Raw genomic sequence first — 12,058 nt, 5'->3', positions numbered from 1 at the left:
CCTCACATATTGAGCCCCGCCCAGCCCAACATATCCAAAGGTTTCAAAGCCCCACGTTATTTCAATACACACTTTTAAACTTTGTTGTTGAGTAACTTTGTGAGTGAACTCCAGTACTACTGGGATCACAGACCTGCACAAACAAACCAAAGTCCAAAAAGAGATAATGGCCCGAGCAAAGGGCAGAATGTCCATCAGGGAAAAAAGGAAGAAAGCAGGATAAATAAGGTCCAAACTTGGAGACCTTAAGATCTGGCTTGGCACGGTTGCCAGAGATGAAAATGAGCGTGGGTTACGTATTGTCAGTGTTTGTGAGGGAGCTGCCTGGTTATGTTCTCTTTGCTGGGATCTTTATGCCCGTGACTTTACTCCTGCTGCTGCTAATTGCCTACTTCAGGATCAAACTAAGAGAAGGTGAGTCAGGACTTGGGGACAAAGACTGGGGAGGCAGACAAACCTTCTTATTCAACAGACAACTTAGGCTTGCACCATTAACTAAACTAAGGACAACTATGATCAGAAAGAATTTTATGAAGTTGTACTGTATTTTAGACCATTCTCTGTTTGAAAAACACCACAGGTATTTGTTTAGAACTTGGATTGACCCCTCACTTAAAATTCCATAGTTTTTTATGCTATACTGTAGGAGATTTTACTGTTTTACACTACAGAAGGGGCAATCAGAAGAAAAAAAAGAAAAAAAAAAAAGGGTAGTTAAAATACAGATAATTTTCTTCTGTGCTTACACTGTGCAAGCCTTCAGTGAGATGGGTAGCAGCAGTTACACCTGCAAGTAATTGGGCTTTGAGTATGTGTCTGTGTTCTTTCAAAAGTATACACTTGCTTTTGTATACACTTTTATACACTTTTTTGTATCTAAGTGCACATTTGTTACGTTGCCTTTTCTATTTTAAAATCGGCTTAAACTCACATCAAAAATCTATCTTCTGAGTAAAACCAAAACACCCACCCCAATGCAGCACATCTGTGTACTGAGAAATCAAGGCTGCTCACAGAGCCCAACTGGGCGACACTTGTAGCAGACAGGGAGTTTCTTTCAGATAGGAAAATCCTGTACCTCAGACCATCCAGTCTTGATGGGATGAGCTCCATGCCCTCCAGATTTGAGTCCCAGCTGCAGCAGCTGATTCACAGGTGCTCTTGTTTTCTGCTTCCAGCTGCCAAAGCCAGCCTGGGGCACATTCGGATCAGGGGACTCAACCATTCTTTCCTTCAGCTCTTCAAAAGCACATTCTCACCAATGCTGGGCTAAGCTTGTTCCTCAGATTATCTGTCTTTTCAACATTTTCTCCATTTGGAGTGTCAGGAGAGCTAAGAGGACAGCCCAGGTTTTCTCTGTAAACTGCAGGTGCTTTTTGATATAGCTTGGTGAGAACCCTGCCCGAGAGTCTCACAACTCTCCCACCGCAGGTTTCAGCTCTAGCAGAGACCCGGCTGGGGCAGACAGGCTGGTCCCGTCCACAGGGCTCTGCACATCAGCTGAGACCTTGAACCAAGCTGGCCTGGGGTGCATCAGCCAACAGGAAAAGGGTTTACCCACCAGTGCAAGGCCAGGAAAGAAATCTCACTTAGATGCCAGGCCAAACACGGCAATCTGTGCACTCAGATTTTGCTCTAGCCTGAAAATTTGGCCCTTAACATATGCATCCAGAAATGTAAAATAAACTAATTTCCTGTTCTGTGTAACATCTCCAGGCATTTAGATCCGAGGCTTTAACAGAGGAAAGGTGTTTGTTTGCATACGAGCATACACTTCAAGTTACCTTCAGGCTGTTAAAACTCAAACATTTCCTGTTCAAGATGTGCTTTCAGATGCTGAATTAATCTGCAAGGGAAGCCTGCTCCACATGTGCCTAACCCAGCCCTGCCTTGGGTTATAGATTATTCTTAGAGCAAGGTGCAGATGTTTTTTCACACGCTAATGAAACAACAACAAAAAACAGTGCAATGCCAAAACATTGCACAATTCAGCATCTGCGAGGAAATAGGAAGGCTAAGTACTAAGAGAGTAGTTTTCTTTCTTGAACGTGGTTGAAATGAAAGCTAGTGACATTACTGTGATTGACTTCAGAAAAAAGCAGGGATTTTCCCTTTCAGCAAATTATCAGCTCTGTGCTCATATGTGTAAGTCAGACATCATTTATTATGAAATAATACTGAGCTGCTACTGAACAACCTGCAACCTGGTGATGGTCTTGCTTTTCTATTCCAGCTAGGACAAAGCAAGCCAGAAAAAGCAGGTGGGGTACTGATCCCATCAGTTCAGGTATTTTGCTGGGGCTCAGACAATACTTTCATTAAGCCAGGTGAACCCATCTGAAAAAAACCCACAAACATTTGCATTTGTGATGCATGATCAACTGCTGAAACAGACTGTCCTGCATTTTTTTCACAGCACTCATATCCTCCTTAAATACTTTCTGCAGGTCTGTAAATAATCTACAGCACCAGATGTTACACTCTGCTTCTCTTAAAGCACAAGAAATTTTAGCTTTGGATTTGTAATGAGTTTAAGCAAGCAATGGTTTTGTAAATTTTCTGAGTAGTAATCAAGGGTGTAAGAGAGAGGTGAATAAGGTAATTGGCAGAATAATTTGCCAAAGGAATATTGCTGCTGTGCTTCTCTCTTTCACAACTGAAAGGATGCTTGAAGAGAATCATCTGGCTTTTTAATGCCTCAGGAAAGGAGACACTCAGTTTGTAAATCACAGGTGTTCTGGCTGGGCTTCTCAAGAGGATGTGAGATAAATTCCTGTCTATTCAATACTTTGGGCATTGCACTCCCAGTTCTGTCTCCAAGATTTTCTTTTTCTTGAGCTGAGACTGTCAGAGACCAACCTACTGTTTTGGCCCCCAGCCAACTTACACAAAACTTCCTGAGCAACTCTCCCTGTACAAGCGAGTGGAGGCAGCTTCAGCTTAAAACCATCAGGTGAGAGAAACAGCCACAGATAAGCCTGAGAACAGATTCCTTCAAATGCTATCTCCCCTACAGAACAACAGAAATTCTGCAGGTTTCAGCTGCCTGTTTCCCTAGATTTTTTTTTTTTTTTTTTTTTTTTTTTTTTGGGGGGGGGAAGAAAAAAAGAAAAAAGAAAAAAAAAGGAGAGAGATTTTCATTACTAAAATCAAGGCTGCCTTACATTTCATTGTTAAAGAAGCATTTAATTTTTCCCTGTGCAGCAAGAGAGAGGATCTGTATAAATATACGAAAATATAAATACCTTATAAATATAACTAAACGATCTAACAAAACAGCACACATTTCTCCTGAACAATTAGCAATGACAAATATTTTATGGTTTTGTTGGCATTTTTAATTTTTTTAATTTTTTTTTTTTTTATTTTCTCTGTTTCTCCATCCTTCTTCAAACAATCTCCAAGCCTCCAACAGCAGGTCATGTTCTGACAATGTCCAGTTATGTGGGCAGCAAGCCTTTTTCTGGTCTGTCTGTACCACAGGCAGCATTGGGAAGATCAGGCCAGCTCAAAGTTCTCACAGCACAGCCACAGTTCTGTAAAGCAGAACGTGAATTGCCAGTATAACTATGCTCTTTGCTGTTGTTTAAGGATTTTATTCTGATTGAAAGCTGTGGAGGTAAATGAAAGCAGAGCATTTCTGCTGATGTCAACATTTTGTGGTAGTGCTTCACTGGGCATAGTAACAGCCCCAGACTCACACTCAGACGACTTCTCTCTAGGATCATGGGCCAACCAATACCAGTGTGCTCTTTAGACACCATCAACTTCCTAAGATTAGTTCTTATTAATATATGCCAGCTCTTTGTCTTTATAGAAACTCAACGTAAGAAATCAGCATATTCTTATAGAATTTTTGTGTTGTTTGGATTATTTTTCAGTTGAGGAGGAAATTGTCATGGCACAAGACTCCAGGAATGCCTTCCTGAATCACCGTGGCCAGCGGAAGAAACGCAGGAGATCCGGACAAAAAGAGAACAGACACAAGAACTCAAGGACATTTAAGGGAGCTCCACGTCTCAGGAAGCAAGCTTAAACCCAGCACTCAGCGCTGCAGGTTTAACAATAAATACCATTGTAAATAAATACCAGCTGCAAATAAATACCACACACAAAAATAAAACTTGGGAGGAGAAGCCAGTGCTGTGCCGTCCTAATGAAACAGCTGCCGCCATCCAAAGAGCTCTTGCAAGCGCCAAGCAGCCTTTTGTACAGCTCAGCAGAGACCAGAGGCCTCCTGCAATGAACTGCCTTGGTTTCCTTGCCTGACACAGGATCTGGGCACAGGAACAGCCCCCTGCTCACCAGCCCCTCCCTGGCCTACCGAGGAGAAAGCCACATAACGAGCTCCTGAGAGAGCTGAGCTGGCACATACAAGGCAGGCAGCTTTGTGAAGTTGAGATGCATAGATAACAAGTTGATACTGAGCACTGACATCTGGGAAATTGAAAAGGGTTTTGAAGAGGAACTGACATTTATTAGCCTGTACAGTTTGGGAAAGATTGTGGGTTTTGTAAAGTATCCTTTCCACAGAATTTGGAAGCAAAATGTAAGAGAAGCAGAAAACAAAAGGATTGCTCTCTGCTGACCAAAAATGCCAAATTTTGAAACCATGGAAGGATTCAGTCAGTATCCTGTAAAACAGCAATTATTCTCCCTTAAGGACAAATGGATGACTTTTTCAAATAAAAAACTGCATAAGCATGGAGTTTTCTATTTTGTGTTGTCAATTGACATGGATTAAAAAAAAAAAAAAAAAAAATCTTCCTCCCTGCTCTCCTGTAGCTATGGATGCACAATTTTTAGTGCATCTCAGATTGCCTGTGGCAGATGGTCCACAAAAATGCAACTCAAATTGTTCGCAAGTACTATTGGCTTTGAGCTTCTCTGATTCTGACTCTCAATTTTAAACCCAAACTGGCAAGGAATGAGAAGAGACTATCAATACTGTCCTCAGTGTTTACTGTCCCCCTCTGCTAATGATTGCTGTCTGCAATTACCTTCCATTAAAGCTGTCTGTCATTACCCATCCTGCAAGAAGAGTGGATAATGCCTCGTCTGAGATTATGTGTGATTTGCACAGTTTCAGTTCTCACAGACTTTTAAGAACTCCTTGGAATCATTTTATAGAAATACTAATGAGGCCATGACCACAGGTTTAAAGAAAACCTGTAATTTATCAGCCTGTGGAGAAAAAAAGAATTTAAACAGCAAGCACCCTTACACCCTCTCCCATTTTACTACCCAATTTTAAAAAGACATAATTCATCACACTGGTTTATATCTGTGCAAATAGCATAGACTGCATTGCACAGGTGAAGAGATAATTGTTTAAAATTTCAAACACAATCTTTTGCAGGGAAGCTGAGATAGCTGCTGCAAAGAATTTACTTTCTACATTTAAGAAGGATGCTGCCTTCTTAAAGCAGTGATCTGGGATATTGATCAGATGTTAAAGAAATTCTAACATACAGAATCCCAAATACTCGCACTCTCACTACCCAAGAAAAGATTGGCTAGGACCACATGTTAAAATACAGAAAGAGAATTGATTTTGTCAGTTCCACAGTGTGTCCGAGAATGTGATTTGAAATGTCAAGAAGTGGTATTAACTCGTATACAGCACTTCACTGTAAAATGGTGGTATGGATACCAAAAGTAACACTACACAGATAGACACTGTGTACCTTTGACAGAACTGCTTATCGAGCTGTAGCTGCTAACATGCAGGAGGATCTGACATTCACAACTCAGTAACATGCAAGGAAAATTCTCAGGGCTTGTTGTTTTCCGTTGTTCCATTACTGAATAGTGTCAAGAAATGTTTTCATGCTATCAGCATGAAACACATCATCGTATCCTATATAATTTCTTTAAAAAGGAAAAATATATATTTAAATAATGCCATAGAACAATATCTTTATCTAGATAAATACTAGTAACAAGTATTATCTAAAATATATATGAAGAGAGTAATTGTAAGGAAAGAACTGATCTTCAATTACTGCTGTCACTGAAGAGTCGTCTTCCTGTCTCTAGCAATACTGTGAAGTTAGGACTCTACTCCATCTATAACCATTAAGCATGTTTAAAGCCTTCCTGCCTGTGACTGCTTCCCCTTTGCTTCACAGAACAGGATTTAAAGTCTCAACATTTAAGTTGGAAAGGTACCAGGAGAGATGGTAAAGTGATGAAGGATTGCGAAACCAATTTTGGCAGGGGAATGACTGAAGAGAGTGATTGATAGGTGTCTATTCTGATGTCTGCAGTGATGCTGTCGAAGGATGCTAGAGCAGGGTCAGATTCAAAAGACACAAAAAGTGCTTTTGGTTCTTTTTTCTCTTAAGACACACAGAAGAGTTAAAATACCTGCCAGAGGAAATTTTCAAAAAGCAGTTAGCCAAAAATCTAGAGGCAGAGAAAAACCAATACAGACTGATAGACCAGTAAGTCTTTGAAAATCGCTCAAGAGTGGAAGAATATTTGGGAAAGTACAACTTTCTAATATAGTAATCACAGTTACACACACCCCAAGGCAAGTACCAGTAGCCTCAGAGACAGAGACCTGGGAGAGTTGGTCACTTAGCCTGGCCCAGCAGAGACATTCATATAGACTCAGCTCCAAAAACTCTGGTAGGACTTGCCTCAAACCAAACAGAATATTTTAACACAATAGGAATTGTCACAGGATTTCTAATGCTCGTAATTTGTATTAATATTACTGCTCCAACTTTTTTTCAAGTGCAGAATGAAAGCCCCAAACAGCTGAGCAGCCTGAAAATCAGAAGTTTCAAACCTTCCAGAGGTGTAGGCAGTATTTTATTCCATCTGTTTGATGTCTTCTGTGGCCCAATTAAAAGTTGCTATTCAGCTTGACTGTCAAATAGAAGAATACTTCAAGAAACACTTTGTACTATAGTTGCTCATTGCTTTGAGCAAGAAATCTTTTGTTTAAAGTTTTTCTTTGGAGTTGCATGCTTGTCCTTTACAAAAGCTTTATCAAAGAAATAATCTGTAGAACAAGTCCAACATTTATTATGAACCCTGAGGTTATCATCATTAAAAAGGAAGTTGTATTGTGTTTTTGTAAGACCCACGATTCACTTTTCTAAGTATTTAAGCAGACTTAATTACTGTAATTGTATTTAAAATTGCCCATGTATTATAAAGCTGGCTTGTGAAGTGCCTTGAGAACAAATTCTTTTTTTGCATATTGTAGTTTTTGCTGTAGATATATTATATAAAAATGAGACTTCTGAATTGCACAATATTCCAGAATATTTGAATAATTACACACAACCTGAATCTGTAAACCTTGACTCTTTTTAGGGCTGATCACACTTAGGGCTCATGCTTTTCTGCATGACAATGGCTGTTTAATTAGTACATATTTAATCAATGCAAGTGACAGCTATGCACAAGCTATGCTGACCTGAAAAAACTATTGATTTTTCACTGACAAAAGTTAAAGTTGTTCCATTAGTATTTGAAGAAAGAGATATCTTAGTGAAAATAATATTGTTTCCAGAATATTGTATTTGCAGTTTTAAGGAATAAATACAATTGCAATGAAAACCAATATTGATCTAGTGTCTAACTAATTAGACCAATCCAAAATCAATGAATTCATGTAATTTGCTTTCCTTCCATCAAACAAGATCTGCAACTAATACTACACCATATCAAAAATACCTTTAAGATTTTTATATAGCTTTTTCTTACACTTTTGTAGGAAAAATCGACTAAGACATCCTTCTAAATGCACGTGTGTCCATTCTGACCTACATTTACATATCCCAAGCTTGCCACTTCTTTGACAACCTCCCTACTCACACAGCGCTGTGGCAGCGTTACATTATCAGGCTGGATTGCGTTTTCTTCCTTTTTTTGAAAAGCAAAATACCTCTGGTTTTGAAGGAAAGCAGGTAAGACTGTTATCTGCTAATTCTCCAGGTGATGTGGATGCAGGTGAGAATGGCTACGTATGTACAGAAATTAACATCTCCGTCACTGTCGTCGTATGGTATCCAAACCACGCAGAGCCAAAGCTGATGAGAACGCCTGTTACACAAGCGTGCTGACAGATGGCAGCCGTCTAAACTGAGAATAGCACCAAAAATACATTGCTCAGAAGTGAAGAAGAATGTAGTGAGAATTTTTATGATTTGTTTTGTTATCTGGAAACCACAGTAGATCCTACCTCAGTGAACTCAGTAGAACCACTTGCAGACTGAGGGGCATTTCAGCTTCCGCTGTGATGTTAAAATATCTTGTTTTGGCAGCTGAAGATTTCTTCTCTAAACTACAGAAATCAGGACGTTTATTGGAAGATGTTTAAAAAACACTGGTACTTAAGTACCAGGCAATCATGCCAACCTTCTGGCAGCCCTGCAGACCAGTTGCACTAATCCCTGTTTTTTAAGGTTCCGTGACCTCTAGAACTGCAGTTCTCAGAAGTAATCTGCTCACTTCAAATACCCTCCAAGCTTATGTCTGAGTGCCAAAAGTCATACAGAGAATAAACAACTTTATTTTATAACAGAATTACAGAAAGCAAAATATCACTTAATACAACTTCAAGCTACTATAAATCTAATTTGGCATTTTAACTATACACAAAGTCAACAGCAAAAAAAAAAACCAAAACAAAACAAAAAAACCAAAACCAAACAAACAAAAAAAATCAAACAAACAAAAAAAAAAACCCCAAAAAACAAAAAAAAAAACACCCCAAAAACCCAAAACCAAACAGCCCCCCTGCAAGAACAAATTAAAAATAAACCCCAATATAATTAACAGGTTTTTGCCATGGCAGTCTCAACTGATGGTACTCTCTTAATTACTTTATGAGTGGAGTCCATCTTACACTTTTATTCAGTAGCCTAAAAACCTGCATTAACCATTAGAGGAAGCATGTGAAACATTTACCTTTTCTGTAACAGAAATGTCAGTTCTAACATGGAGACACAGTGAAGTTTAATAGCAAGCGAGCATTCTACACATGTATCCAAATAATGGAAGTATTGAAATTGGGACACAGTAAGAAAAAAAAAAGCACTACGGTTTTAAGCTGCCTAGATCATCTCTTGTTGGAAAAAGAGAAAGATATTTTGTTCTTCCTTCTTTCCTTATCTGGAATGCTGCAGACAGCAAAAAGTCTGCAAAAAGTTGAGCATTGGCACCAAAGTGCAAAAAGAACACAGTGCTCAGTCAGAAGAAATCTGTCTGCAACTCTTTCTCCTCTACAGACTGCCACACCACCTCTGCTCCGCAGAGAGGAGAACCTTGGAAAAGAAAGAGTTACAGAGATACCAGTACAAAATTTATCCAAAGAAATATATTTTTTCAAATTTTAGCAAATGTTTTACTTTTATAAAAAACTTCATTATGTGATATCATATATTTACCTGAATAATCTGTAAAGAAATCTGTAAATTACTCCAGTAAGAGATTTCACTTGAAATATCTGAAAAAACCTATACCTAAATTAGTAAAGACCCTCCTTCCTGCACAATTACCACCTCCTCCAGTGAACAATGATTTCCAGACTTCTTTTGTTCACTTTCATATAATTAAGAATCAGTTTCAAAAATACAAGTGTTTGTGCAAAAGAAGATCATACCCTCTAGAACTTCATTAAAAAAAACCAAAAAAACCTCTAAGATCGTTAAGAAGTGGTTATAAAAATAAACAAGAAAGACTGTAAGGGAATATAGATGTTAAAATGGAGTTTGGTATTGGCATTTAAGTCGTGAACATCTGGTCATCGTTGCTAGGCCTGGTGGATTCAGTGGAGTCATGATGACTTGGAATGACTACAGTTCTTCGTGGTCAGTGACATTTTTATTTCTGGAAGAAAAAATGATGTGAAAGGTTACATAAGCATTTGTAACATACCATGTGAATGTCACATCAGAGTCAGAAAGTAACTTTCTCTACGCAGGGCTCTTTGGGGTTTTCTTACAGGAATGGAAGGTTATTTCATTAAAAAAAGTTGGACTGACTAAAACCCCCTTCAGTCATTAGGTAAACAGTACTACATTTTCTCCAAGTACTCATCTTGCTATAGAGCATTTTTTCCCCTCCCCCAAATTCTTGTGTTATTTTAATTGCAGTCGCTTGCAGACTTTACTGAAAATTTTAACCCACAACCTAGAGCATAAATAAAAAAAGAAGGTACTTGTTCAGTTCAGTAATCCTTCAGAATCAGAACATTTCGTTATCGTTTACTTTTATTAGAGAAGACAAGTCTACACAAAGAATACTGCTGTAATCATCAGAGCTTTCATGGCCTCAGAAACAACTACACAAAATTCGTTGCATGTCTCCATTGCCTTAGCACAGGAGAGCAAAAGGCTCTTGAAAGATACTCAAGGCACTTTGGGTGGCTTTCTTTTGTCTAGATGACTAAATTTTTTCCCTAAAGTTTAACTGAAAGGCATCATCAGTCAAACAAGTCTCCTGGTCTGACACAAAAGTAGCATGGAGAAATGTCCTCTTTTATTCTCTCATAAGCATTGAAGACCAGGAACATGTAAAGCAATTGGCACACTGACAAGAACATCTGACATGCTCCAGTCCTTTTCAAACAACCATTCCACATTGTGTATGTTTCTCAAAAATGCAAAAAACCCACCCCTCTCAGATAATGGAAGGAATTATTTGAATGCTTTTTGCCCTGAATAAAATTTTTACAAAGTAGTTAAATATTTGATGAAGGAACAGAATCAACTTTGCATATGGTCACTAGTATAGAAACATGGTGCAAACCTGCCAAGATACTTTTTTCCTTCCATGACTCAGTTCTTTCTAAAAAGCTGTAATTACTTCTATGGGATAGTTCGTGTTGAACACTGATTCTGGATTAAGGTAGCATGAAGAAATTGGCACATTCTACACACATATAAGAGAAGAGGCAATCCCTGCTCCCAAGACTCTTAAATTCACACTGATTAATAATGAATGCAAAATGTGATGGTAGCACATAGAATAGTAAAACCCTGCAAATCCAAACCATCTGTTCTTCTGTCTCAGTGTATCTTTCTACCTTCGATCCTGTGATGGAAGTGCTGAAAACATGCAAGGGGTGGTTTGAGTGTGCATGTTTAATGTTGCTGTGTACCAAGGGACCAGTGAAATCACCCGAAGCACAGGCATTCTCCTTACTGCAAACTGATCTCACAAAAGTGATGTGCATTTTTCCAAACCTTCTAGAACATTTATGTGATGTGGGGACTCCTCAACACCCCCTGTCTCACAGTTCAGTACAGTTCCATGTCCTCTCCTGTGCTTTCAAACCAAAGCATGTTATACTCATTTTCAGCATCACTAAGCAACAAAGCCACAAAACAAACACAACTGAACACTGAAATAAAGGTACAATGTAAAAACAGACATTTGTGCAGTGTTTCTTATTTTTGGTGCTTTTCCCCAACTGTCCCTCACAAGCAACCCCACCTCCCATTGTTATTTTTGGTTTCTAGCATTATCTAATGTGAAAATAATTTTTAAAAGCATTAACGCTACTAGATGAATATCCAGGTGAGTGCACATCTAGCACTTCCAAATGTGATCCACGTTTTCTCCTGGTTTGTACATTTATGAAAAAAAAAAATAAATTTCTTTTTCAAACACACAATAATCTGACCAAATCTGAAGCAATTTTCTGGAGGCAGCCCAAACTTAGTTCTATTGTGTTTTACATCCTGAAAAATTCTGTAAATTTACATGCTGAGAAGCTCAGAGGAAAACTAGCTAGAAAATACTGTCTAAACACACATGACCAAAACAAATATTGTAGTTCTAGCACTATCTGTACAAGGTCAGGAAGGGCAATTGGAACCACTCTGACAGAGAAGATGGAGAAACTTCCTGTCCACAGGCAGAGGGCAGCCATCCTGCTCTCATCCTCGTATTCTCCACGGCATTCAGCACTGTTGCTCTATGCAGTACTGCACATAGCAGGAGTTCAGGACAAGCTCTCAGGAGAGTTATGTGTACAGCGATGAGACCCGACAATTCTGCCAGCAGACGAGAAAAACTCTCGCCCAACACGGGC

At 38.9% G+C, this 12,058-nt stretch overlaps 2 protein-coding genes across 15 annotated transcripts in view; one reads left to right on the top strand and one right to left on the bottom strand.

The window, feature by feature from the left end:
• Positions 1–281: 281 nt before the first annotated feature.
• SMLR1 (small leucine rich protein 1) lies at positions 282–4,323 on the top strand. Its single transcript, XM_040058138.2, has 2 exons — positions 282–414; positions 3,882–4,323. Exons 1-2 carry the CDS (start codon positions 282–284, stop codon positions 4,034–4,036), a joined length of 288 nt encoding a protein of 95 aa, XP_039914072.2. The 3' UTR covers positions 4,037–4,323.
• A 4,187-nt stretch (positions 4,324–8,510) lies between these two features.
• EPB41L2 (erythrocyte membrane protein band 4.1 like 2) overlaps positions 8,511–12,058 on the bottom strand; it is a 109,095-nt gene continuing 105,547 nt past the window's right edge. For all 14 annotated transcript variants that reach the window (XM_058420034.1, XM_040060419.1, XM_040060431.1 and 11 more), the window contains one exon: positions 8,511–9,849. The gene's annotated coding sequence lies outside the window, so the exon portion shown is untranslated. The remainder of the gene's footprint in view (positions 9,850–12,058) is intronic.

This window comes from Hirundo rustica, chromosome 3 (genome assembly GCF_015227805.2).
Source record: "Hirundo rustica isolate bHirRus1 chromosome 3, bHirRus1.pri.v3, whole genome shotgun sequence".
Taxonomy (NCBI): domain Eukaryota; kingdom Metazoa; phylum Chordata; class Aves; order Passeriformes; family Hirundinidae; genus Hirundo; species Hirundo rustica.
Note: the sequence above shows the minus strand (reverse complement) of the source record. Positions and strands in the feature narration are given on the sequence as shown.

Bases quoted from the DNA above. Each gene is read 5' to 3' on its own strand.
- SMLR1 (XM_040058138.2), top strand. From the start codon at position 282: ATGAGCGTGGGTTACGTATTGTCAGTGTTTGTGAGGGAGCTGCCTGGT. The intron at 415-3,881 runs GTGAGTCAGGAC...ATTATTTTTCAG, and splicing joins CAGGATCAAACTAAGAGAAG to TTGAGGAGGAAATTGTCATG.